This window comes from Microcaecilia unicolor, chromosome 10 (assembly GCF_901765095.1).
Source record: "Microcaecilia unicolor chromosome 10, aMicUni1.1, whole genome shotgun sequence".
NCBI classification, from domain to species: domain Eukaryota; kingdom Metazoa; phylum Chordata; class Amphibia; order Gymnophiona; family Siphonopidae; genus Microcaecilia; species Microcaecilia unicolor.
In genome coordinates this window covers 110,281,506-110,308,570 of record NC_044040.1, presented here as the reverse complement: position 1 = coordinate 110,308,570, position 27,065 = coordinate 110,281,506, and the positions used below count along the sequence as shown (strand labels likewise).

General features: G+C 46.7%; 1 protein-coding gene across 4 annotated transcripts in view; it reads right to left on the bottom strand.

Annotated features, from left to right (window-relative positions):
• Positions 1 to 24,764, bottom strand: part of PCCB (propionyl-CoA carboxylase subunit beta) — an 840,377-nt gene extending 815,613 nt beyond the window's left edge. For 2 of the 4 annotated variants that reach the window (XM_030215921.1, XM_030215922.1), the window contains exon 1: positions 24,522 to 24,764. In XM_030215921.1, the coding sequence (XP_030071781.1) occupies positions 24,522 to 24,716 (195 nt within the window). In that variant the 5' untranslated portion in view covers positions 24,717 to 24,764. The remainder of the gene's footprint in view (positions 1 to 24,521) is intronic. The other 2 variants (XM_030215920.1, XM_030215924.1) reach the window with 2 other exon arrangements.
• Positions 24,765 to 27,065: the final 2,301 nt, after the last annotated feature.

The window sequence follows — 27,065 nt, the reverse complement described above, 5'->3', positions numbered from 1 at the left end:
AGAAAATAAACATATTGGTAGCCAGAGGATGGTTACTCCCGCTTGGGCTTCGAATCTGCCTTTGTAAATTTATTTAAAATTGCCCGAAGAGCTGTAAGTTCTAAACCCTTTTTTCTCACATTCTTTAATATCTTTATCCTGGCCCTCGAAACTGCCATTTCTTTCTGTAGCTTTTAAAAGTTTTCCCTAACAAGTGCTGTAGTTCACTATCTCAAGGACATGAGAATCTGGGAAGCTTGCCCACTTTAGCTGCCTTATCAGTCCAGCAGTGCTTCGGCAGAGGAGGCTCTACAGTTCACTTTTAAAAGCTCAGAAAGTGATTTTTTTTTCCCCCTTTTCCGTTCATTTTTTGTCCCTGTTCTATGCTGAAGTGGTACAAGTTAAACAGTCATTTACACAGGTATTCTTTTTAACCTCTCGCTGTCTATCCTCTGTCAACTGTATTGCTCCTAAATCCATCTAACTCCCTCCCTTATCTTTTTCATATCTTTCAACTCCAGTTTCATCTCTCGAAACTGGTACTACTTTTTTTTTCAACATATTCTCGACGGTGGACTTATGCAAGGGTCCGTCCCTTAACGCCGATGAGATTTATGATTCCCTATCACTAGATTTTCAGTCTGCCTCCTTCGGCAGCACTTTCTGATACACAAACAGCCTTCCCCTGGCTGTGGTCCCAAATTACCACTTTAAGCTGGATAACGCAGTAGCCAGTTTCCAATTACTGGACACTGACCCCACCCTTTGTGTAGGTTCTGGACTTCTTACAGTCTGTGGGTTGCTGCGCTTTCCCCAGTACTAATAAAGAGAGTAAGAAGCACCTTCTAACCTCTACCAAGGTACTTTTGAAGGTTTTAGGCTTTGTGCAGGATAATTTTTTGAGACTGGCATTGCACAGTACATTTCCTTTGTCCTGTTTCTGGGCAAGTGGCCCACCATACATCGTTTACCGATTCAGCCCTGCTTGTGCTGTCTAAAGACACTCACTGAAGCAGGATAGACAAGCTGATTTCAAAACACACTTTTTACTGTCCTTGTGCACAGCTGTGGGTTTCTCTTAGGGTCCCTCTTTAAATCTGCCACCTTTAAATCTGGGCATCTTTAAAATTGGGTACCGAACGGAACACTTACTTTGTTTTCAGGGTTTCTTGTTTCTGGGAAGGCTGCCAATCCTAGCTTGCTTACCAATTCAGTCCTGCTGAAGCAGCATAGCCACGCTGATTTTAAAAGTAGTTTTATCCTTACTGACCCAGCCCGTTGTGAATATATAGAATTGATTGTCTAGGTGCCTCTATATGGGGTACTCTCCATATTGTACCCCAGATTAATTTTTTATTGTGAAACCAACAAGTGGTTTTTTTGGAGTTGCCCTTATTCAGGTACTATAATTTTAGCTGACCATTACTTTTTTTTTTAATAGGTTTTTTTTATGTTCACCGGTCTACAGTTGGCCGAGAGGTTTTATATTGGTCAAGGTGACCAAGAATTCCAGTTTAATACTGAGGGATATTTTTGTATTCCAGTCTAAATTGACTGAGGGTTATTCCAGTTCTAGGTGTGGAACTGAGGGTTCTTCTTTTCCTCGGTCTATAGTGACCGAGAGTTTGTCCAGTCCAGAAAGGCTGAGGGTCCAGTCCAGTAAAACTGAGGGTCAAGTCCAGTGACACTGAGGGTCCAGGTCAGAGTAACTGAGGGTTTGCTTCTTTCCCCCGGTCTAGCGTGACCGAGAGTTTGTCCAGTTCAGAGTAACTGAGGGTTTGTTTGTTTTTTGTCCGATCTCTTGACAAAGGTTGAGGGTTTTTTTCTTCCGGTTCCAGGTGAACTGCGTTTTTTTGTAATACAGGTAACCTTTAGCCACCCTGTCTGAAGTGTCTTGTAATGGATCCTGAGTGTACTCTCAAATAAGTGGACGCACTAATGATGGGCCAGGTTTAGACCGCGGGGATTTTGCTATAGTACCTTGACTATTACAAACACATTATTGAGATTTTTTTTTGTTGCGTGCCATTGTAATTTTCTTTTTTGTTTTTGACCGGTTCAGCTATAATTGTACCTTTATGAAATTGCCCTAGGCAACCTTTTCTTTTTACTTAGACTTATTCACAGGTTTCCTTCCCTTTTGTGAAGTATCCCTGCACACTGGAAAGTTCTGGACAGGTAAGTATAAAATTCACTTCATTTTTGTTAGACTAAATTTCTAATGAAGATTAGTCAGTCTATTAAACCCCTTTCACACTGTAATAAAGTTAAGCACATAATTACACAACACCAGTTATACCACCCTTTGTGCCATATACTTTTCTGACTATGACCACGCCCAAGCCCTTAGACACAATTCTAAAGTTCTTCCAGAATGAAAAAAAGGCTCTCACCCGTATCTGTAGAAATGGTTCAAAGTTTGGAATGCCAAGGATAAGACCCTTGATTGGCCCGTGTCCAGCTTTTTTGAACCTGCCAAATACGTGGTTTTAATTACTTACAACTCCTATAAAAAGTGAAGTCCAGATTACCTTACAGAAGTGACGTCATCACTGGGAGATGGCCGCATGAAAGAGAAGCTCCGGAGGTGCTTCGATATTAAAATAAGATCTCACCTGAGAATTGAGGGAAATCACGCTACCGAAGCTCCAGCTAAGGTCCGACAGCATGACGACCCCGAAAAAGCTGGAGAAATACCACTTCAAAGCGGACAAAACAGAGGCGGAAGCGGCGCTAGAGAAGACAGCGGGGAAGCGCGGAGCCAAAATGGCGGCTGATGTCTCGGACTCGGAGCTGGAGCATGAAGAGCGTTCGGAGAGCGAAATGGAGCTCACTAAGAGGGATGTTGCCAAATGGTTTCAGGAATTGAAGACGGAGGTTGTAACTTCAAAAAAAGAAATTCAAGCTGCTGTTGCAGAATTGCGTGGAGAAATTCAAGAGATAGGAAACAGAGTGGCCCTAAATGAGGAAAATATAGAGGCAATGGGAGAGGAGCTACAAACTGTGCAAGCCACCCTTAAAGAGGAAAAACGAATCAGAATGGAGTTGGAACTGAAGATGGAAGATCTTGAGAACAGATCGCGGAGAGGTAATTTGAGATTCAAAGGGATCCCTGAGGAGGATCAATTTGGGGACTGTGTGAAAGTAATTCAGGAATTGTGTGCATTCATCTCATCTTCGGGGGAGAACTCCCAATCAGAGCATAGAATGGATACTGTGCAGCTTGATAGGGTGCACAGGAGTCTTGGTCCTCGGAGAGGAGATGCACCCAGAGACATCATAGTCTGTTTTCACGAGTTTCAAGCAAAGGAATTGATTTGGAAAAAAGCAAGAAGCATGGGGGACATAGCATGGAAGAACTGTAGTGTTAAAGTTTTTCAAGATTTGGCGCAGGCGACTTTGACAAGAAGAAGAGACTTCAAAATGGTGACAACCTATCTGCAGCAGAAGGGTTTAAGGTACAAATGGCTTTACCCATTTGGCCTGCAATTCACAATGGGCAATCAATCCAAAAAATGTCAGACCACGGAGGGAGCGTGGAAAGCGTTGCTGGACCTGGGGTGTAAAGATCTTCCGGCAGAGGGACAGAGGCCGAAAGGAGAGACTTCGTGCTCCGGGATCAGGTCGCAATCGGGATGGACAACAGTTAGAAGAGGCAGGAGATGAACATCACTACCCAGCACAGCTAGCCCAGCGCAAGGAGATCAAACTTGACTGTAATGGACAAAATGGTGGTGGGAATGAGCTGTTGAAGTGGTTAAGGGACTGTTAGGGCTCAAATATAGGAAATGTTGTGGAAAGGGTGAGCGCATGAAGGGTGGATGTATGGATGGGTGAGATTGAATGGGATAAGAGGGTACACAGTGGCACCCGGTAGTTGACACACTTCCTTCAAGAACTAACTGGCAGGAAGGGAGGGAGGCCGGTTGAAGATGGGGGAGGGGGGAGGGGGGTAGGATGGGTTCATGGAATGTTAATGGCTAAACAACCAGGGAAAGAAGTATTATTTTTAATGAACTCAGGCGTTTAAAGTGGGACATTATTATGCTCCAGGAAACACACATACAAAAGAAAGATCAAAGGTTGCTGCAACATAAGAATTTTGGAAACTATTATGCACTGGCAGACCCACGGGGAGGCAAAATGGGGGGCCTGGCTACATACATTAGGGAGGGAGTTCCATTTCACAAGGAGATATGTACACAGAGGCACAGGGGAGATGCATTGCGATAAAAGGGAAACTATATAATCAGACTAACAATTATAAATCTATATGCTCCCAACACAGGGCAGGGACAATTTTTTGAATCTCTTCGAGAAGAATTAGCACAGTTCGCAGCAGGCAGGGTAATAATGGGGGGAGATTTTAATATGACCTGGGCAGGGCTGGATCATTCCAAGGGTGAAGGAGGTAATCTCAAACCACATAGAAGTAAACTAAAGGCTTTAGTCAAGGAGTTGGATCTCCTTGATGTCTGGAGGCTGCAACATCCTAGGCAACGAACATTTTCATTCTACTCGCACGCACAACAGACATACACAAGAATTGATGTGATCTGGGTTAGCCGCTCCCTATGGGAAAGGGTGGGAGAAACAGAAGTAGAGAGCATTCATGCTTCTGACCATGCCCCGGTTTGGATCACGTTCTCGGATCTAGGGCAAGAAAGGAAATCTACCTATTGGAGGTTGAATGAATCATTAATAGGGGATGATAAGATCTGTACAGAGATCCGGGGGGGCCATAAAAGAATATATGGAGTTTAATGATACGGGTGATGTGTCTGATGGGAGCTTGTGGGATGCTCTTAAAGTGGTTATAAGGGGACGCCTCATCAAAAATGGAGCGATCCGGAAGCGGGAGCGTGAATCTAGGGGATTGGAGATTAGAGAAAGATTAGCACAACTAGTGGCGGAACATCAGGAGGGAAGGAATCTAGAGGTCTTGCAAAGTTTATTAGAATGTAGGGCTGAATTACAAAAACTGCAGGTGGAAAAAATGGAATTTCAAAGGCATCTCATGCAACAGAAATTCTTTGAATTTAGTAATAAATCGAGTACTATGCTAGCCCGCTTTCTTAAGCAACGTCAGGTCAATAGTACAATATCGATGATTAAGGGACAGGGAGGGGTTCCTTTGTACAGTGACAGGGCTATACGTGACCAATTTGTGCAATACTACACTACTTTATATGCGAGAGGGGCGGAGGTTTCCAGAGGGGAAATACAACAATATTTGCAGGAGTTGGGACTCCAGCAGTTATCAGGATCACAAAGGGAGATGTTAGAGCAACCCATAAACCATAAAGAAGTGTTTGAAGTAATTAAAAATTTAAAAGGGGGGAAGGCTCCGGGACTCGATGGGTACACGGCCAAATTTTATAAGGTCTTTTCCAAGGAACTGGTGCCTGTCCTATGTAGAGTGGGTAACAGTGGTTTGACAGGCGGATCTTTCCCACCTAGTATGCATGAGGCGGGGATATCGGTTCTGTTAAAGCCGGGGCGTGATCCAGGAGTGTGTGGTTCATATAGACCGATATCCCTGATAGACGTGGATATTAAGATCTTAGCCAAGATAATGGCCAATAGGCTGGGGATAGTGCTGCCGTATTTGATAAATGAAGATCAATCTGGTTTCGTGCCCAAGAGACAGGTGGTAGATAATATAAGGAGATCATTACATATCCTATGGGGTACTCAACAAAGCGAAGAGCCGCTGGCTTTTTTGACAACGGATGCCGAGAAGGCATTAGACAGGGTGGAGTGGAACTATTTATGGGAGGTGATGAGTGAAATGGGATTTGGGGAGAGATTTGTGGGATGGTTACAGTGCCTATATAAATCACCGGTAGCCAGAATAAAAGTGAATGGGGGTTACACAGGACAGTTCACGATTCTAAGGGGGATACGGCAAGGTTGCCCTCTCTCCCCATTATTGTTTGCGATCTCCATCGAACCCCTGGCACAGCGGGTGCGAATCCTAACAGATATTAAAGGGGCGAGGATAGGAGACACAGAGCATAAATAGCTTTATTTGCAGACGATGTCTTGTTTTATGTTGGGTATCCACTATTGACATTGCCTATTATTAAACGGGAACTGGATAGATATGGGGGGATGTCTGGCTTTAGTCAATTACGATAAATCTGAATTGATGGGGGGTGACTCTCTCAGACAGCGAGGGTAAATAGATTGCTGGAGTCCTACTCATTTAAAAAAGCGGCAGGGCATTTTCGGTATTTGGGAATTCAGATTCCGAGGGATTTATCTCAATTATACTTATTAAATTATATCCCACTGTTTAGAGAATTAAGGAGAGATCTAAGTAAATGGAGGCATGGCTGGCTGTCATGGTGGGGCAGGATAGCAGCAATAAAAATGAATCTGCTCCCTCGGCTTTTATTCTTCTTTCAAACCTTGCCAATCTCAGTCCCTAAGGGAGAGATATCTAGATTACAATCTGAAATATTCAGGTTCATTTGGGGAGGGAAGGGGCCAGACTTTCCAGGAAGATTATGTGGAGAGCAGTGGAATCTAGGGGGTTAGAGGTATTCCCAATTTACAATGGTATTACGGGGCGGCCCAATTAAAATTTATGACGGAGTGGAATAGGGGGGATGAGACAGCATTAACAAGGTTGGAACAGCATTTGTGAAGGGATATTCTCTAAAGGGAGTATTATGGGCTTCCATATCCACTAAAACTTATAACTTATAACGAGGAATCCATTTATCATGCACTTGTTAATGGATGGGGGTCACAAAGGGATAATTAAGAGGAACGAGAATATTATCCACCAATGCATTAATTACTCAGGAACCCAGCTTTCCGGCGGGAAGACAGGGTAGGGGATTTGTAGGGTGGGCACGCAGGGGATTGGTCAAATTTAGTGATTTACTAGATTCAGGGGAATAGACCCTTTGAGGAATTACAGGAAACATACGGACTAACACAGACATGATCTATTTGCCTACTTGCAAGGTTAACACTTTGTTGGTAAGCAGGGATGGGGTAGTCCTGCAATGGAGAAGGCGGAGACCTTTGAAGACACATGGAGTTTTGTGAGCAAAAGGGGGAAAGGTATAACTCTGTTTTATCGCCATCTCCGGGGGGAGGAATTCATTAAATTTCCATATATGAAGGAGTGGGAGCGAGATTTAGGGAGTGAGCTGAATGTGACTGAGTGGAAATCTATATGCAGGGAGGTGAATAAGGCGTCAATATGTGTATTGATTAAAGAAAATGCATACAAAGTATTAAGCAGATGGTACTACACACCTGACCTTGTGAAAAAGATGTATCCTGACGCTGATGATCAGTGTTGGCGTTGTGGAAAAGCAGTGGGAACTTATTGGCATATATGGTGGTCATGTACTGTTCTGCAAACTTTTGGTCAGATGTCGCAAGCTCTCTCACTAAGCACTGAAGGTTGAGTTCCCCTGTGATCCTAAATGGTGCCTTCTGGGGGAGGAATAGAAGGGGTATGAAATGGCATAGGACGCGTAAAACGCATAAGTCTGGCGGCAGCGGAAGTCCCTTATAGCTTTTCATTGGAAATCGAAATTGGGACCGACCGGACAGCAATGGGCAGCAAAAATTAAAATAGTGGCCGAGATGGAGAAACTAACAGATCGCAGACTGGGGCGATTAAAATTAGATGCTGAGGATGGGTACATTTGGATAATATACTGGGTGAAATGTGAAGTTTAAGCTACTGTATAGGGGAAGGGAAGGGAGTTAGTTTGGGTGGGAAAGGGAGGGAGGGGGAAGGGGAATGAAATAGATTCAAGGAAGGGGAGGAGGGGGGGATATAAAAATGGAGAGTGGGTAGGTCGAAAAGAGAACTATGCACTTATACATGTAAATGTTTAACTTTGGAGGTATATTGTTCTACGAGGAATGTAACATGTGTTCAGTATTTTGAGGTGTTATGCTTGTTAAGCTCTCAATAAAAAACTTTAAAGTAAAAAAAAAAAAAAAGTGAAGTCCAGAGATAAAGATCTCAATGCCATAGACAATTTATTCTTATTGGGAGCAAGAAGGTAATTCTAATCCTCTGCTCAACACCCAAAGCCCAGCACATCCACCTTTGGATGACACTGCACCCTGGCTGTACCTTCATAGAGGGGACTCCGCCTCCATATGAGCCGGTCTTTCAATAAACTTTTAAATTGTGGCATTGCAGTGGATATACGCCCATACCACCCCACCTTCTGAATCCCACACCTCCACTTCCCCCCACCCATCCCATCACTCTGAACAAGCCCATCTGTACAGATCTCCGGTACGGTAATCTGTCACCTGTCCCGGTTCCTTCCGGTCCAGGACCCATGATTCCAGGTGCTGTTGCCCCTGCATCCCCAGCCCACTGATCCAGGTGCTGCCATCCTGCCATTCCTCCAACCATTGTTCCAGGTGCCGCCACCATAGTTGCAGATGCTGCTATCCCTATTATCCTTCAACCTGTCATCCCAGGTGCTGTTATACCTGTTCCTCCTCCCGTTCTTCCTCAACCTGTACCCCTGCCAAGTGTCCCTACTACTGCAATCCCTTCTAGCTCTGGACCAGAATCCCGGCTCCAGACCCGCCCTTCAGTCCCGAGATCTGTAACCTTTAAACAACCTTCTAAAACAGTAAAATTTAAACAGCCATCTAAACCAGTGAACCCTTTGTCACTCCCTATCACTTCGGGCAATGCTAATCTAGGTCAGTTACAAATTAACTCTGTGTCTACCCTTGACAAAATAGACAAAGCTCCCAATGTCTTGCGACAACCAGGAGTTGTCAGCCTAGATTGTGGCGAGCATATTAGGTGTGGGCGCTGTCATAGGTTGGGCCATTTTTCTGCCATATGTCGACAGTCTTTTCATAAGCATGCCCGGCCTAATAATCCCCCTGTCCAGCAATCGTTCCCCTTGTGGAACCCGGACCAAAGCCATTCTCAATAACTAGGCGTGGACCGTACCTGAGCAAATTATTTGGACCCTATAATCACTTTGCTCAACTGTACTATTGTGAAGAACAATGCTTAAACTATTAGATTAAAGATTAGAAGTTATCCTGAGTGTGTTTGGTAATGTTGTAGTTTTAGTAGTCCTACTGTCTCTTCTGACTTAATTCTAAATAGTGGTTTACTTCCTACACTGTCTTGAATTACTGTATTATCCATATATGTTTTTTTGACCATACCTTGTGCTAACATGCCATGGTTTAATGCCATTACTTTATCTGATATTTAATTAGGAATACAATGGTCCCAGTTCATCAGGCTTTTCAACTTCAGAATCCCCTGCAATCGTTTGTTTTTAGCTAACTTTTTAAATATATTGTGCAACTCATTCTTAGAGAAAAAAATACAACAGAATGGTCTTGTGTCCATCTGGTTACTCAGACCTACAAATGCATTCTTTTGTGCTTCATGCTTAAAGCTGCATCTCTGCTTTTCTCTGTGTAAACGCTCACACTGGGAAAGCCTGACAGTTTCATTTTTTCTGTACTTCAAGGTCATGCTGAGTACTCTTCCCCCCTCCCCTCCCCTGGCAGAGAGGTGCTGCTATTTCTAAAACTTTTGTGTAACAGGATAAACTCTTTATTTCTTACTTTTTGGTTTTCTTTTTCTCACAGCCTGCTTGTAGCACGGTAATGATTTAGTTATTGTCTGATTAAGACAGAATTCTAAGGCACTTCCCCCTAAAGCCACCGGAGGAAGCCCTAGCCTGCTTCTTTAAACATTCACTATGAATTCCCGTAACCCAGTGATTTACAGATAGAGTTAGCTATTCTGTTACACTTAGATTTTTTCCTTACCTTGTTATTCACAGACTGGAAACAAAAAGGGGAAAAAAGAAAAAATGTGATCCTCTGTTTATTTTTTCTTTATTTCACACATCTGAATAATGAAGTCTCACTGTTCACTGTCTTCTGACTAACTTTCTTTTGATTAACGCTGTATTTTCTTCTGCTACTTGTCTATAATACTTGTCTGTAGCACTGACCATTTCTTTAACTTTTAAAGATAAGCAATGCCGCTGACAAGATAAACTCATTATTTCTCATTTTGGCCATATTCTGTTTATTATCATTACTTTTCTGTCTTCGATTTCACAGGAAATCTGTCAAGAAAGGGAGGGTAATGATAGCCCTTCCCCTGCCACCGGTTATCCAAAGCTCTCAAGTTGATTTGGTTCACCGGAAGTACTACATCCCTATTTACGTAGGACCCCTTCCAAATTAGTCAAGTTGCAAGACCACACATCCTGGTCCACCTAACAGACATCTGCATCTACAAGGTTCCTGATTCATCCCTTTCAAGCCATCCCCACCAGCTCAGCAGTTTCCCAGCTGGTTCTGCAGCCTTCGCCACCACTTCAAGTTGATGACTACAAGACATTTTCAAAAGCATCTGACACTACAGACGTTACCACCTTACCTGAATGGAACATTGCCATCAAAGAGAGCCTACTGCACTTGCCATTTTCCAGTGGAACCGTGTGATGCAAGTCCAACTACCCAGAAGAGGACACTGTACTCTGTATCTCCAACAACTGTACTGGGACTTGTTGCATTTCTATTATTCCTAATTTTGTTTCCAGGACTAATCTGCTATACATTTGAAAAGACTCACCGGTTTTTTTCAGTATACATAGTAATAATCACAAGAATCTACCCTAGGTATCCCAACAGTTGACTTACCCTGTTTTAATTGAAACCCTATATCTAATCATTACTTGCCTTTTTAATTCTATTAATTCTATTATTCCTGACAATACGAATCATCATTTGTTTTGTTTGATAACTTTGAAATTTTCAGGGATGTGGACAAATTAAAATTAACAGATTACACATCCAACAATCAGGCCCTCTAACAGAGAACCTGTATATTTTGGTATGCCACTTATAGGCATTGATTAAAGTGGGTGGCATCCTTGGTTTTTCATCCTCTATTGTCACTATCAAGAGGGGTACTTGATCAATTTAAAACCAGAAATCATTGTATACTTACATTCCCAGTAATACTGACACTGATAGGTTCCATTATAAAGGCATTACAAAACCTTTTGCCTTAGCAGACAAAATTAACTACTAATCAGGTGTTGATACTGTTATCTGGTGCATTTATTCCCCTATGTTCAGAGATTTGTTTTAAAGCCTCCTTGTTACTACTTCTCAGTACAAGACAAACTACAATTTCCACCTAGAATGTAGGACCACTGCTATTTATTTTTCCTATTTTTACTTTAATGCCTGTAACGCAAGTACAACCTCTTTTATTAAGGAAGATATTTATTCTGCTTATGCTGTTTAATTGAACTATCATATGTTTCTTTCTAGTTTGTTACATTTTGCTAATTTGTATAGACAGGTATAGATTGTTTTCTCTCTATTTTTTAACTGTTGTACCTTTCATCACTATACCTCAAATAGTAACTAAGCAGACTGTTTTCTACTGTTGATGATTTCTTACTCATCAAGAGAAAGTGAAGCAGATCACTTCCATTTCTTTAACACTATTTGCTTCATATTTTGTATAAAGGAACAAGAAGATTATGTTCCTATGTATGTTCCAAAAACACGATAACTCAACAGTGCCTTCATGTATGATCTAGATCCATTACACCTAGCAGTAAGATAATTACAAAACTATTATCCTGCCCATAATTATAAGACTACTGGCAGGTTAAGCAGCAGGCCCTTCATATATAATGTAGGCCTATACACCCATAGCTTAGCCTTTGCAATACTTGTAATTATAATGCTCCTGAATTTGCAGTAGTTTAGTCATTATTTGGCCATATTAATCCTTTACAATGCTAAATGAAATATTTGTTCCCTATTAACACCAGTTTTAGCTATATTTACACATTCAAAGTTGACTAATGATAAACTTTGATTGAAAAATTTCTTTCTCCTGCCTCCCAACATCAGCTTTGTAATAATGACATATTGATTGCAATCATATACACTCAACCTCATTGATTTCCTTTGATGATACCTAGGCTTATGTGACTTCTCATATTCCCCGGTTTTACCTATTCCAAAAGAGTAGCTTTGAATACATAGTTAGGTTTTTTTTTTGGGTGGTTTTACCTTAAGAGGGACACAGCATAGAATGTTTATATCTATGTACTGAAAGGCTTGACTTTCACTACGGCCTCAGTCCCATGTCTTGACAGAGCGTCCCTCCCACTTCAGATATATATCTCCCCCCCACACAGGATTCTATGAGCCCTCTGGAAAAGATGGACCACCACCCATAGTCAGGTGTACCGGCCCTTTTTAGAGTCCGGCAAGAGGGGAAATGTATATATATGGCCGCCCTTTGCTCTCAGTAAAATACAGGTCAATGGCTCAGGCTAAAGAGCTAGGCCTCTAACAAGCAATGGCTCATAATAAGAGCTGGGCTTCTCTTAAAAATCCAAGTCATCTCTGATACAAAATACATTTTTCTGCCAGCACAAGCTGACTGAGTTCTCAGGGAGCTGGCACGGGAGGGGGTCCTTTGCTCTTATAAACATGCCTGGGACTGGCATCAGTGAGAGTCATGAAAGATGTTTTGGGCTAATGAAAGTAGATAAGGGGGTAGATGTATGTAGTTAGAGAGTACTCAGATGGGAGGGGGAGCTGAGAATAGCTGAGAAGGCAGAATGACCGATGAAAGTCATCTCGCCACCTGTGCTTTGCACCCCTTTTGTGTATAGTTGGGAACCTGGGACCTAATGAAGTCACCCTTATCGGTTCCTTATCAACTGATAAGGGATAGCAAGTTCTGCTGACAAAGCTGGATCCCATTGGAATTCCATTGGGTTGAGACAGTATAAAGGAAGCACCCCGAGAAGTGTAAGACGCAGAAGGAGAGACAGAGAGAGAGGAGACAGACGCAGATACAGAGGCAGATGCTGATGGAGGAGAGAGACAGAGTACCACTGAGAGCTGATGTGTCGTGTGATTCTGTTCCACTGTATGATTGACTGAATTGCTGGTATCCTCATTATTGGGTAATGTATCAATGCTAATTAATACTATAAACTTATCTCTTACTAATTGAAACTGGGTTCCTCTTTAATTACAGACTTAGCTACGGCTGAGACTGTACTGAACTGCCATGAGCAGATTCAAGGTTGGGAAAGCTAGATATTTGAGGGCATATGTAACTTTGCCCAGAGAGATGAGACGGGCCACTGCTTCCGCTCCTGGATTAGCAAAGGCAGATTCTGAGAAATAAACACCAGTGACCCCATGCACACCTTCTGCCACAACTTCAGCTTCCACACCATCAGAAGAACCCGAAGGGAGTTAAGCGGCTCATGAGAAATAGCCCTCAATCCCCGTGGCCAACAGGCACAACAGGAGTCAGCTCAGTCCTCCTCTCTAGCACTCTGCACCAGTAGAACCACATGCACACCGACTGCAGAGCAAATGGGGCTCACTGGGGTGGGTGGGGTGGGGTAGCAGAAGCTCAAGTTCAGGTTACAAAAAAAAATTGTGTAAGGCTCTTGGGCTTCTGGGTATGGGTGGGCTCTGTGGTGCCCAGGTTTAAAAACATTTTATTCATGCTGGTGGGCTCTGGCCATTTCCAGGATATTACTACTAATAACACAATCATTTTATAGCACTTCTAGATGTATGCAGTGTTGTACACACATTATGTGTACATTATATGCAGGTACTTTCTCTGTCCCTAGAGGTTCACACGATCTAAGTTTTTGTACCTGGGGCAATGGAGGATTAAGTGACTTGCCCAAGGTCACAAAGAACTGCAGTGAGAACTGAACCCAGGTCACAAGATCAAAGCCCACTGCACAGTGTGCTGGTGTGCTTCTGGGTCGGGGAGGGGATAAGTGAAGGGTAGGGCTGATGCCAGGCTACAGGAACAGATGGATGGAAGGAGGGTAGGAAAGAGAAGGGTAGGGCTGATGCTGGGCTACATGGATGGATGGGGCAGGACAGAGAAGGGAAGACCAGGGAAAGAAGATAAGACTGAGTTTATCTCCGAGGGCTGAAGAGTCTTCCCCTCTTATGGGACAAGGGACCAAGGAGATAATCTCTGTAGCCATGCATCAGTTGTTGATAGGGAGAGGATAGGAAATGGTAGAGCTGATGCTATGCTACAGGAATGGATGGGGGTATAGGGAAGGGAACAGCAGGGAGAGATGTGGCAGGAGGGAAATGCAGACACACCCCCTGTCCAAAATTCCTGGACATGTTACTGCCCTGTCCATCACACAAAATTATACTTTTAACTATGCCCCTGATCCGTATTTTATTCAGATTCCTCCACAACCTGTTCCCAGACAACAGTAGCTCTCTGAGTTCTTCCCACTCCGCTACATCTTCCCCTGTTGCACGCCTACATCCGCCAGATCCTCCCCTATTACCTGGGCATAACCCTACGTTGGCAACACAAGGAGGAACTGACATTTAAGACAAAATTACCAACATAGCTGAGAAAGAGGAGAATTCAGTAGGGGTAAAAGACGGATACAGCTGGATCCTCCCAGATCCAATTACAAAACATTTAAAAGTTCACTTTGTCTTTGCCCAGTCGTTTAGATATGGACTTTTTGCATATATCCGACAATTTTTGCAACAAGTCCCCGTGCTGATGTAAATTTGTCAGAAGGTAACGTTACATCACAGGAGGCATGATTCCAGATCTGTTTAAGTACTACCTTAGGACTGAAGCCTTCTTTGTTTTGACGGCTGCCGCTGCTTCAGTATGCAGCGATTACCAGCCATAAACCCAGCACTGTGGTTCTCTGTTCCCACCCTTTCCATGGCAAACCTGAAGGAGGTTAAACAAGGAGGATTAATAGACTGGAGTGGAAGTGAAGCCTATCTAGTCCACTGTAAGCAAGGAAGCCATTTGGTCAATCTCTGTTTCCACTCCCTAGCGCATCCGTCACTGCCATTCACTAAAAATAAACCAAGCAAACCTATGAGCTTGCTGCATCCACGTTGTCGGTTCTTTATGGTTGGTCCATCTGTAACAAGTCTAAAGCTGTTTTAGTTGGATAGGCAGTGCCTTACAAGGTGGAAGAGAAAAGACAATTGGAATATCAATAAAAACAGCTTCAAAAATTATCGTAGCTGGTAGAACAGCAATTATAAACTCTGCAGATTGTGCTCATTTTTCTTCACTGTTCTTCTGTACAATACAGATGGTCAGATTTCAGTGAAGATATCTTGTTTGCCTGATGGGTTCATCTGGGGAAGCCTGGTGTTATAAGGATGAATGGAATATATTGAAATTAAATGGAAGTAGAATTAAACTCTCCTTTCATTGGGGCACATGGAATCATAGTCTTCCATCTGTTTGTAGAAGATTACCTTTAGATACTGAAGAGTTATGCTAGCCCTTGCTCTCAGTAAAATACAGGCCAATGGCTCATAATAAGAGCTAGGCTTCTTAAAATCAGAGATCACCTTTGACACAGTTACATTTCACTGTGGCAAGTGCTTGAACTGGCAAGGGTGGGGGCATCTACTCTATAAACAATCCTGAGATTGGCACCTGCAAGACATCATAAGCAAGAGTTGCTATGGTTACGTAGAGATAGTGCTGGGTCAGCTGCACCCCGGGTGAGAACATCCAAAGGGGGGGCTACAGGAAGATTTGGGAATATGTGAAGTCATTCTGATCAACTGATAAGGACTAGGAGCCCAGTTGAGACAGCTGGGGTCCATTGAATGAATAGGGCCAAAATTGTATATAAGCAGCAGTTTGAGGAGTATTAGTTGCAGACAAGACGAGACGAGATGAGAAGAAGGAGGAGATGAGAGGAGAGACGAACAGAGAAGGGAGACTCCAGAAGGCTAGAGAGAGAGGACGTGCCATGATATGCGGTTCCATTATGTGAATGCTTAACCTACCTGTATTACCATTGGTAAGATTGTAAATAAACTATCTTATTATATCTACTACATACTGGGGTTCCTTTCTAATTACAAGAGTCCATACTGCCTGACGGTGTAAGCCTGTCATGAGCAGATTCAAGGTTGGGAAAGCTAGATATTTGGAGGGCATATGTAACTTTGCCCAGAGAGAGATGAGACGGGCCACTGCTTCCGCTGCTTGATTAGCAAAGGCAGATTCGGAGAAAATAAACAATACACAAGGTAAAATTATGTATCATACCTGATAATTTTCTTTCCATTAATCATAGCTGATCAATCCATAGACTGGTGGGTTGTGTCCATCTACCAGCAGGTGGAGATAGAGAGCAATCCTTTTGCCTCCCTATATGTGGTCATGTGCTGCCGGAAACTCCTCAGTATGTCGATATCCAGCTCCATCCGCAGGACTCAGCACTTAGAGAATTACACCCACAAAGGGACACTCTGCCCAGCTCACCACCGCCGAAACGGGGGAGGGGAATTAACCCAGCTCATCCCCACACAAGTGGGGGAGGGGAATCCGTCCAGCTCATCCCCGCAGAGCGGGGGAGGGACACCACCCCGCCAATGCGGGGGGATCTGGCTTATCCTGCAACCGCAACCGCGGGAGGAGCTGACTGACCCTAACACCGCCGAAGCGGGAGGGGTACAAAGCTGCCCTACAGCTGCACGAAGCGGGAGGGAGCGCCGGCAGAATTTAGGTCTCAATCCAGCCCCGTAAAACGGAGGGAAGAGGAATGCAGCAGCTCACTGTAACACAAACTCGTCTCAACTCTTGAAGAATCCAATTGAAAAAACTTGAACACGAAGTCCTCCTGAACAGGAACTGAAGACTAAACTTGAATCTGAAATGCAACCAGAATATAAACAGTACAGATATCTGGGAGGGGCTATGGATTGATCAGCTATGATTAATGGAAAGAAAATTATCAGGTATGATACATAATTTTACCTTCCATATCATCATGGTGATCAATCCATAGACTGGTGGGATGTACCGAAGCAGTACTCACCCAGGGCGGGACATTGAAATCCCTGACCGCAACACTGAAGCTCCAAACCGGGCCTCCGCCCGAGCAGCCACAGTCAAGCGGTAATGCCTGGAGAAGGTATGGGCCAATGCCCAAGTTGCCGCCTTGCAAATCTCTTCCAAGGAGACGGACCCGGCCTCTGCCATCGAGGCCGCCTGAGCTCTAGTGGAGTGAGCCTTCAGCTGGATAGGCGGCACCTTCCCCGCGGCCACATAAGCCGCTGCAATGGCTTCCTTGACCCATCTTGCCACTGTAGGCTTAGCAGCCTGCAGACCCTTACGAGGACCTGCAAACAGGACAAACAGATGATCCGATTTCCAGAAATCATTGGTCACTTCCAAGTATCTGATGATGACTCGCCTCACATCCAGAAATTTGAGAGCAGAGTATTCCTCTGGGTAGTCCTCCCTACGAAAGGAAGGGAGACAGAGCTGCTGATTCACATGGAAGCGAGAAACAATCTTGGGCAGGAAGGAAGGCACTGTGCGAATAGTCATTCCTGCCTCAGTGAACTGCAGAAAAGGCTCTCGACATGAGAGTGCCTGGAGCTCGGAAACTCTTCTGGCTGAAGTGATAGCCACCAAAAAGACTACTTTCAACGTCAGGTCTTTCAGAGATGCCCTCGACAAGGGTTCAAAAGGCGGCTTCTGCAAGGCTCTTATCACCAGATTGAGATTCCACGCAGGCACCACTGAGTGCAGAGGAGGGCGCAGGTGATTAACTCCCTTGAGAAAACGTACCACATCTGGCTGCGAAGCCAGGGACGCACCCTTCAGGCGGCCACTGAAACAAGCCAGAGCCGCTACCTGGACTTTAAGGGAACTGAGCGACAGGCCTTTCTCCAGACCTTCTTGCAGGAACGCCAGCACTGAAGAAATTGGAGCAGTGAAGGGAGAAAGTGAGCCTGCTTCACACCACGCTGCAAAGGTACGCCAAACCCTGGCGTAAGCAGTAGAAGTAGAGCGCTTCCTCGCTCTCAGCATAGTGGCGATGACCTTGTCTGAGAAGCCCTTCTTCCTCAGACGCTGCCGCTCAATAGCCAGGCCGTAAGACCAAAGGGGGAGGGATCCTCCATCACCACGGGACCCTGATGCAACAGGCCCTGCTCCACTGGCAGCCGCAGAGGGTCGTCCACTGAGAGCCTGATCAAGTCCGCATACCAGGGACGTCTGGGCCAGTCCGGACCCACCAGGATTATCCGGCCCGGATGCTTTGCCACCCGGTCTAGTACCCTGCCCAACATGGACCAGGGCGGGAACACATAGAGAAGCTCTTGTGTCGGCCACTGTTGGAGAAGAGCATCTACTCCCAGAGATCGAGGGTCCCGTCCTCTGCTGAAAAAGCGCGGCACTTGGCAATTGGCCGATGACGCCATCAGATCTAGGCTCGGCTGGCCCCAGCGCTTCGTGATGTCCAAGAACGCCTGAGCCGATAACTGCCACTCTCCGGGATCCAAGGTATGGCGACTGAGAAAGTCCGCCTTGACATTCATGACTCCGGCAATGTGGGCAGCTGACAGCTGTTCCAGGTTCGCTTCCACCCACTGGCATAGATTCATGGCTTCCTTGGCTAGAGGGGCGCTCTTGGTACCTCCCTGGCGATTGACATAGGCCACAGCCGTGGCATTGTCCGACAGGACCTGTACTGGCTTCAACGCCAGTACCGGGAGGAACTCCAAAAGCGCCAACCGAATGGCTCTGAGTTCCAGGAGGTTGATAGACCACTTTGTCTCTGCAGGAGACCAGAGCCCCTGCGCTGTCCTTCCCAAGCAGTGGGCTCCCCAGCCCGTCAAAGAGGCGTCCGTCGTGACGACAATCCACTCCAGGGTCACAATAGGCATCCCTGCAGACAACTTGTCTGTCTTCAGCCACCAGCTCAGCGCCTTGCGCACTGCTGGGTCCAAGGGAAGGCGCACAGCATAATCCTCCAACACCGGAGTCCAGCGCTGCAGCAGAGAGTGTTGTAGTGGTCTCATATGAGCCCTGGCCCAGGGCACTACTTCCATCGTGGCCGTCATAGAGCCCAACAGCTGCACATAGTCCCAAGCCCGAAGCGGAGAGGCTACTAGGAACTGGTCCACCTGAGCCTGAAGTTTGACAATCCGATTGTCCGGCAGGAACACTCTGCCCACTTGGGTGTCGAATCGAACTCCCAGATACTCCAGGGCCTGAGTCGGGCGCAGCTGGCTTTTCTCCCAGTTGATGATCCACCCCAGGGAGCTCAAAAGAGCAATCACCCGGTCCACAGCTTTGCCGCACTCTGCATAAGAGGGGGCTCGGATCAACCAGTCGTCCAGATAAGGATGGACTTGTACTCCTTCCTTTCGCAGGAAGGCCGCGATGACCACCATTACTTTGGAGAAGGTCCGCGGAGCAGTAGCCAACCCGAACGGGAGGGCTCTGAACTGGAAATGTCGGCCCAGGACTGCAAAACGCAGAAAGCGTTGATGAGGAGGCCAGATGGGAATATGCAAGTACGCTTCCTTGATGTCCAAGGATGCCAGGATCTCCCCTGCCTTCACTGCCGCTATAACAGAGCGGAGAGTCTCCATGCGAAAGTGCCGAACTTTCAAGGCCCGATTGACCCCTTTGAGGTCGAGGATAGGCCGTACAGAACCTCCTTTCTTTGGTACCACAAAGTAAATGGAGTAACGTCCCTTGCCAAGCTGATTTTCTGGCACCGGAACGACCGCACCCAGGCGGATCAGATTGTCCAAGGTCTGCTGCACTGCCACAGCTTTGACCGGAGACTTGCAGGGAGAGAGTACAAACCCGTCTCTTAAGGGTCGGCAGAACTCTAGCTTGTAGCCGTCTCTGATGACTTCCAGCACCCAAGCGTCTGAAGTTACCCTGGTCCACTCGCCCAGAAACGAGGACAGGCGTCCTCCAATCTGCACTGGGCCATGGACCAGGACCCCGTCATTGGGTACGAGACCCTGGGGGAGGACCGGAGGGCGCACCTCCGGGACGGCGGTCTCTGGGAAAGGAATGCTGCTTGGGGGAGAAATTCCTCTTGAAGGAAGAGGGGGCAGAGGAGCCCGACTTGCCCGGGCGGTACCGACGGGCTTCCTGAAACCGTCCTCTGGAGATACCGGGGCGAGCACTGGCCCGAGCCCTGACCTCTGGTAACCTCGTGCCCTTAGACGTGCCAAGATCGGTCACAATTTTGTCCAGCTCGACCCCAAAGAGCAGCTTGCCTTTAAAAGGCAACTTAGTCAGGCGGGACTTAGAGGCGTGGTCAGCAGACCAATGTTTCAGCCAAAGCCACCGCCGCGCAGAGACTGTCTGAGCCATACCTTTAGCCGAGGCTCTCAAGACATCATACAGTAAGTCTGCCAAATAAGCCAAGCCCGATTCCAGGGCCGGCCAATCAGCCCTCAAGGAAGGATCCGAGGGGGAAGCCCGCTGCACAATCGTCAGGCACGCCCTGGCCACATAGGAGCCGCAAACTGAGGCCTGCAAACTTAAAGCAGCCGCCTCGAAGGACGACCTTAAGGCCGCCTCCAATCTTCTGTCTTGGGCGTCCTTTAGGGCCGTGCCACCTTCCACCGGCAACGCCGTTTTCTTAGTCACCGCAGTGATTAAAGAATCCACGGTAGGCCAAACAAAGGCCTCCTGTTCACTTTCAGGCAAAGGATAGAGGCGGGACATAGCCCTAGCCACTTTCAGGCTCGCTTCCGGGACATCCCATTGAGCCGAAATTAAGGTGTGCACGGCATCATGCACGTGGAAGGTTCTAGGCGGGCGCTTCGTCCCCAGCATAATGGCGGAGCCAACAGGGGCTGAGGGAGAGACGTCCTCCGGAGAGGAAATCTTCAAAATGCTCATGGCCTGCACTAACAGGTTGGGCAAATCCTCTGAGCTAAAGAGCCGCGCTACAGAGGGGTCATCCGCTCCATCCGAGCGGGAATCCGTCTCCTCCAAGGAATCCCCAAAGGACCGTTGGGAGAACTCAGATACGCTGCCCTCATCTACATCAGAGGAAACAGAGGCCTCTAAGGCCTGGGACTCCACCCGAGGGCGTTTACTTCCGGGGGCCTCAACCCCTTTATCGGACAAGGGAGAAGGGGCAGCGTTTTGCATAAGGAAGGCCTGGTGCAGCAGCGAAATAAACTTGGGGGAGAAACCCCCTAGACTGTGCACTTCAGCAGCCTGGGCCACAGCCCTAGACGCACCCTCAACCGGCGCTCGCAAGAGCGGGGGAGAAACATGCTGCGCATCCAAGATGGCGTCCGGCGCGACACTCCGCGAAGGAGCCGCACGGGAAGAACGGCGCTTAACTTTAGCCGCTTTTTTACCGTCGCCCAAATCAAGGGCGGCCATGGCATTAACGTCTCCCAGCTCAAGGGCGGCCCAAGAAGAAGCCGTCCGAGCAGAGGGGCCGGCCAAGATGGCGGAGGCGAGCAGCGGGGGATGGGCGTTTATGGCGGGGAAAAAACCGCCGCACCGGAGGAAGACCCGGGACACTGACCGGCCTCCAAACTGACACCCAACAAGGGCGAATCAGACTTTAAGACCCCCGCATCCCCGCTAGAAGCGCACACGCAGTCCGGGGAGCGATTCTTCGCGCCCTCGCCCTCCGACGCCATAGGCCACGTGGAGATCGATCGGGGAACCCCCTGCCCGCTATAAAAAGGTAAAAATTACCTGCTTCTCGCTCCGAGCTGTAACGACCTGGTGTCCCAGTGAGTAGCTGCAATAAACGTTTAAATAAACGTCGAAATAAACGCCTTTAAGGACGTCCAAAATTTTTTTTTTTTTTAACGGAGCCAGCGGGAGGGGGGAGAAAAGGAGGGACCTGGTGCCACCAGGTTTGCACTTGCTCAAGAAGAGCCCTCAACCCCAGGTACTCAACAAAACCTAAAAATTAGGCTTGGAGACCTAGCCAGAGCTGCTGCTGTGTGTGACCACCACCTGCTGAGATAGAGAACATACTGAGGAGTTTCCGGCAGCACATGACCACATATAGGGAGGCAAAAGGATTGCTCTCTATCTCCACCTGCTGGTAGATGGACACAACCCACCAGTCTAAGGATTGATCAGCATGATGATATGGAAATGGATTATTCTGTTTTGAACATGTTTCAGGGGCAAGTGGTTTTATAAGTAAAATAAAAATAAATATTTTGTTTCATGCAGGTCTCTTTTGTTTAAACATACCTACATGGGCTATAAGCCCCTAATGCAGTCCACTGGTTTTCTTATATTTTGTTCTTGTGATGACTTATACTATGCCATAACTGAAAACTCTTCTCTCTTTCTCCTAGAGGCAGATGCAGCAACCAAACGTAAAAAAATCAAAATCGTTAAAGTCCCTAACGATTTTTAAAAAACGAAGAATGCACCAAAAAAAAAAAGTCACACATGCTCAGATCGGTATTCAAACGTACAATGTATCAAAGAATCACAATACACATCGGTAATCGGCCCCTAAATCATGCGCAGAGCAGCCAAGCGTTTTGCTGGCTGCTCTGCGCATGCTGCAAACGTAAAAACAAACAAACAAAAAAGCCACAACACATACACGTGGCTACCCGGTCAGCAAAATCCAAAAACAAAGGATCGGGAGGGGGCAAGGGCGCTCATCAGGAGCGTCCTGTATGGACGGCCTTGCCCCCGCCCCCCCCGCTGCTCCCCACTTTCCGCCGCTCCCCCCCCCCCCCCGAAAAAGCAAAATGCTAGCTGGCTGCCCCGGTCCCCCTCCCTTCCTGTTCCTGTGTTCTGCAGAGCTAACTCCGCCTCCCGTCATTCTTCGCCCCGTGCCCCGCCCCCGCTGCCCCCCCCTGAGGTCGACTACGCCGCTCCCCCCCTCCACCGAGACCCCCCTCCCTATTAACGACCCGAGCAGCGCCTCTCACCTCTTTCAGAAGCGCTGCACGGGCAGGAAGATCTATTGTGTTGGTTGTAGAGTCTCCATGACGTCTCTTCTTCCCTGGCCTAGGCCCCGCCTCCTTCTGATGTAAGTACGTCAGAAGGAGGCGGGGCCTGGGCCAGGGAAGAAGAGACGTCATGGAGACTCTACAACCAACACAATAGATCTTCCTGCCCGTGCAGCGCTTCTGAAAGAGGTGAGAGGCGCTGCTCGGGTCGTTAATAGGGAGGGGGGGTCTCGGTGGAGGGGGGGGAGCGGCGTAGTTGACCTCAGGGGGGGGCAGCGGGGGCGGGGCACGGGGGCGAAAGAATGACGGGAGGCGGAGTTAGCTCTGCAGAACACAGGAAGGGAGGGGGACCGGGGCAGCTAGCATTTTGCTTTTTCGGGGGGGGGGGGGGGGAGAGCGGCGGAAAGTGGGGAGCAGCGGGGGGGGGGGGGCAAGGCCGTCCATACAGGATGCTCCTGATGAGCGCCCTTGCCCCCTCCCGATCCTTTTTTAATTTTTTTTATTTGATGTGTTTTCTGACGTCCTTTGGACCAATCACAGCGCTTTTAGCTCTGCTAATGCGCTGGGATTGGCTCAAAGTTTATTTTTTCACTTAATGATTTTTCCTGGCACAGAGCTGTCCTAACGAGAGGTCCAGACCTCTCGTTAGATTTCCTGCCTTTTTCCTGCGTAAAGGCAATCGGAAAAGGTTAGTGCATGTCGTTTCAATGGGGTTTTCACACTAATTGCTCATCTCCATTCCGTTTTCGTTAGCTGCTGGCTTCCTCGGTAAAAGCCCTTTGATGCATGCAACGGATCAAATTTTCCTCGTTGGAGGGTCATTAAAGGCTCATTTAGCTTTAGTGCATCTGCCTCCTAGAGATTAAATGAGGGAACATGGCGAGGGGAGTGAGTGGGAGAAGACCTAAGAGGAGTTTAGATGCCTGCTTTCTTCTTTATGATGACAATAAAGATATTTCTCAATAAAAATACTTGCAAATGTTTATGCCTATGTGTGTGAATGTTTTTTAAATTTGACAGAAATTTCATTTATTTTAAAGCTTCCCCTATGAACATATAACATTTGAAATCAGTAAAACAGCATTAAAAATTATTGTACCTGCTAAAAACAGCAGAAACTCTCTTTGCATGTGTCCAAATCTTTCTGGAAGGGCTGCTTACACCTGGATCCAATTGTATTTATTGTCTGAGGGGCACAGATAACCCAACAATAAAAAACGACAACGTGGATGCAACAGTCTATGTTTTGAGTGGATGGCAATGACGGATGCGAGGGGGAATGGAAACAGAGATTAACCAAATGGCTTCCTTACTTACAGTGGTCTAGATAGGCTCACTTCCACGCCAGTCTATTAAACCTCCTTGTTTAACCTCCTTCAAGATTCGCCACGGAAACAGAAAAATAGAGAACTGCAGCGCCGGGTTATGGCTGGTGATCGCTGCATACTGTAAGCAGCGGCAGCCGTCAAAACAAAGAAGCGCTTGAGTCTTAAGAGAGTACTTAACAGATCCGGAAGATCCCAGCGATCTGGCTTTTACAACGTCCCTTTCAGCGGGTCCGTCACTCTTTTACCTATTTTCGAAACTAGACACTATATTCTTTTCTGCCGTAACTTTCTATTCTCCAACCCACTTGCTACAGACCATACAGTGGCAAACTATATCTATCAAACATCGACCTCATTAACAGCAAAAGGCTTTGTATTAAAAGAAAAAAAAAGGCCACGCTAAAATACACTCACCCGTTTATGTTGGGCATCTATCCGCCCCTGGCCACCTCCAAGTAGCGCTGCTCTTCGTTTCCCCTTTATGCGCTCCTCGACAGTCAACGAACTTAACGAAGAACGCAACACAGACCACAAAAGCAGTTGCTTATAAGACCCTGTTTCTTTCACAGCTTGCCATAGCCTTACAGCGCGCCATATTGTCGCCATCATTTCGTAATCTCCAATATACAAACCAAGAACCAACCGGCCCCGCCCCCAACCCGGTTTGATTGAGAACTGGAGAAGGCATGACGTCAAAACGTTGAAGCCACTTAGGTAGTCAGTGTTTTCCCTTCGCCTGCACTAGAGGGAGGAGGAGCTATAAAAACAAAAAAAACTTGCGGTTAGTGTTAAATACGTAAGTACATACGTATTGACATACTGGGAAAGACCAAAGGTCCATCAAGCCCAGCATCCTGTTTCCAACAGTGGCCAATCCAGGTCACAAATACCTGGCAAGTTCCCAAAAAAGTACAAAACATAAAAATACTGCTTACCCCAGAAATAGTGGATTTTTCCCCAAGTCCATTTAATAATGGTCTATGGACTTTTCCTTTAGGAAGCCGTCCAAACCTTTTTTAAACTCCGCTAAGCTAACCGCCTTTACCACATTCTCTGGCAACGAATTCCAGAGTTTAATTACACGTTGAGTGAAGACAAATTTTCTCCGATTCATTTTAAATTTACTACATGTAGCAGAAGGAATGGATCCTCAGAATCTTAGCTGAAATTGGGTGGCGGAGCAGGTGGGGGGGAAGAGGGGTTGGTGGTTGGGAGGCGAGGATAGTGGAGGGCAGACTTATACGGTCTATGCCAGAGCTGGTGATGGGAGGCGGGACTGGTGGTTGGGAGGCGGGAAGTACTGCTGCGCAGACTTGTACGGTCTGTGCCCTGAATAAGGCAGGTATAAATCAAGGTAGGGTTTACACATATTTGTCTTGTTGGGCAGACTGGATGGACCCTGCAGGTCTTTTTCTGCCGTCATCTACTATGTTACTATGTTCATCGCATGCCCCCAAGTCCTGGTATTTTTGGAAAGCGTAAACAGACACTTCATATCTACCCGTTCAACTCCACTCATTATTTATAGACCTCTATCATATCTCCCCTCAGCCGCCTTTTCTCCAAGCTGAAGAGCCCTAACCGCTTTAGCCTTTCCTCATAGGGAAGTCGTCCCATCCCCTTTAACATTTTCATCGCCCTTCTCTGCACCTTTTCTAATTCCACTATATCTTTTTTGAGATGCGGCGACCAGAATTGAACACTATATTCGAGGTGCGGTCGCACCATGGAGCAATACAAAGGCATTATAACATCCTCATTTTTGTTTTCCATTCCTTTCCTAATAATACCTAACATTCTATTTGCTTTCTTAGCCGCAGCAGCACACTGAGCAGAAGGTTTCAACGTATCATCAACGACAACACCTAGATCCCTTTCTTGGTTAGTAGATGACGGCAGAAAAAGACCTGCACGGTCCATCCAGTCTGCCCAACAAGATAACTCATATTTGCTGCTTTTTGTGTATACCCTACTTTGATTTGTACCTGTGCTCTTCAGGGCACAGACCGTATAAGTCTGCCCAACACTATCCCCGCCTCCCAACCACCAGCCCCTCCTCCCAACCACCGGCTCTGGCACAGACCGTATAAGTCTGCCCAGCACTATCCTCACCTCCCAACCACCGGCTCTGGCACAGACCGTACAAGTCTGTCCAGCACTATCCCCGCCTCCCAACCACCAGTCCCGCTTCCCACCACCGGCTCTGGCACAGACCGTATAAGTCTGCCCAGCACTATCCCCGCCTCCCAACCACCAGCCCCGCCTCCCGATCTTGACTAAGCTCCTGAGGATCCATTCCTTCGGCACAAGATTTCTTTATGCTTATCCCACACATGTTTGAATTCCGTTACCGTTTTCATTTCCACCACCTTCCGTGGGAGGGCATTCCAAGCATCCACTACTCCGTGAAAAAATACTTCCTGAAATTTTTCTTGAGTCTGCCCCCCTTCAATCTCATTTCATGTCCTCTCGTTCTACCATCTTCCCATCTCCGGAAAAGGTTCGTTTGCGGATTAATACCTTTCAAATATTTGAACGTCTGTATCATATCACCCCTGTTTCTCCTTTCCTCCAGAGTATACATGTTCAGGTCCACAAGTCTCCCCTCATACGTCTTGTAACGCAAATCCCATACCATTCTCGTAGCTTTTCTTTGCACCGCTTCAATTCTTTTTACATCCTTAACAAGATACGGCCTCCAAAACTGAACACAATACTCCAGGTGGGGCCTCACCAACGACTTATACAGGGGCATCAACACCCCCTTTCTTCTGCTGGTCACACCTCTCTCTATACAGCCTAACAACCTTCTAGCTACGGCCACCGCCTTGTCACACTGTTTCATCGCCTTCAAATCCTCAGATACTATCACCCCAAGATCCCTCTCTCCGCCCGTACCTATCAGACTCTCCCCGCCTAACACATACGTCTCCCGTGGATTTCTATTCCCTAAGTGCA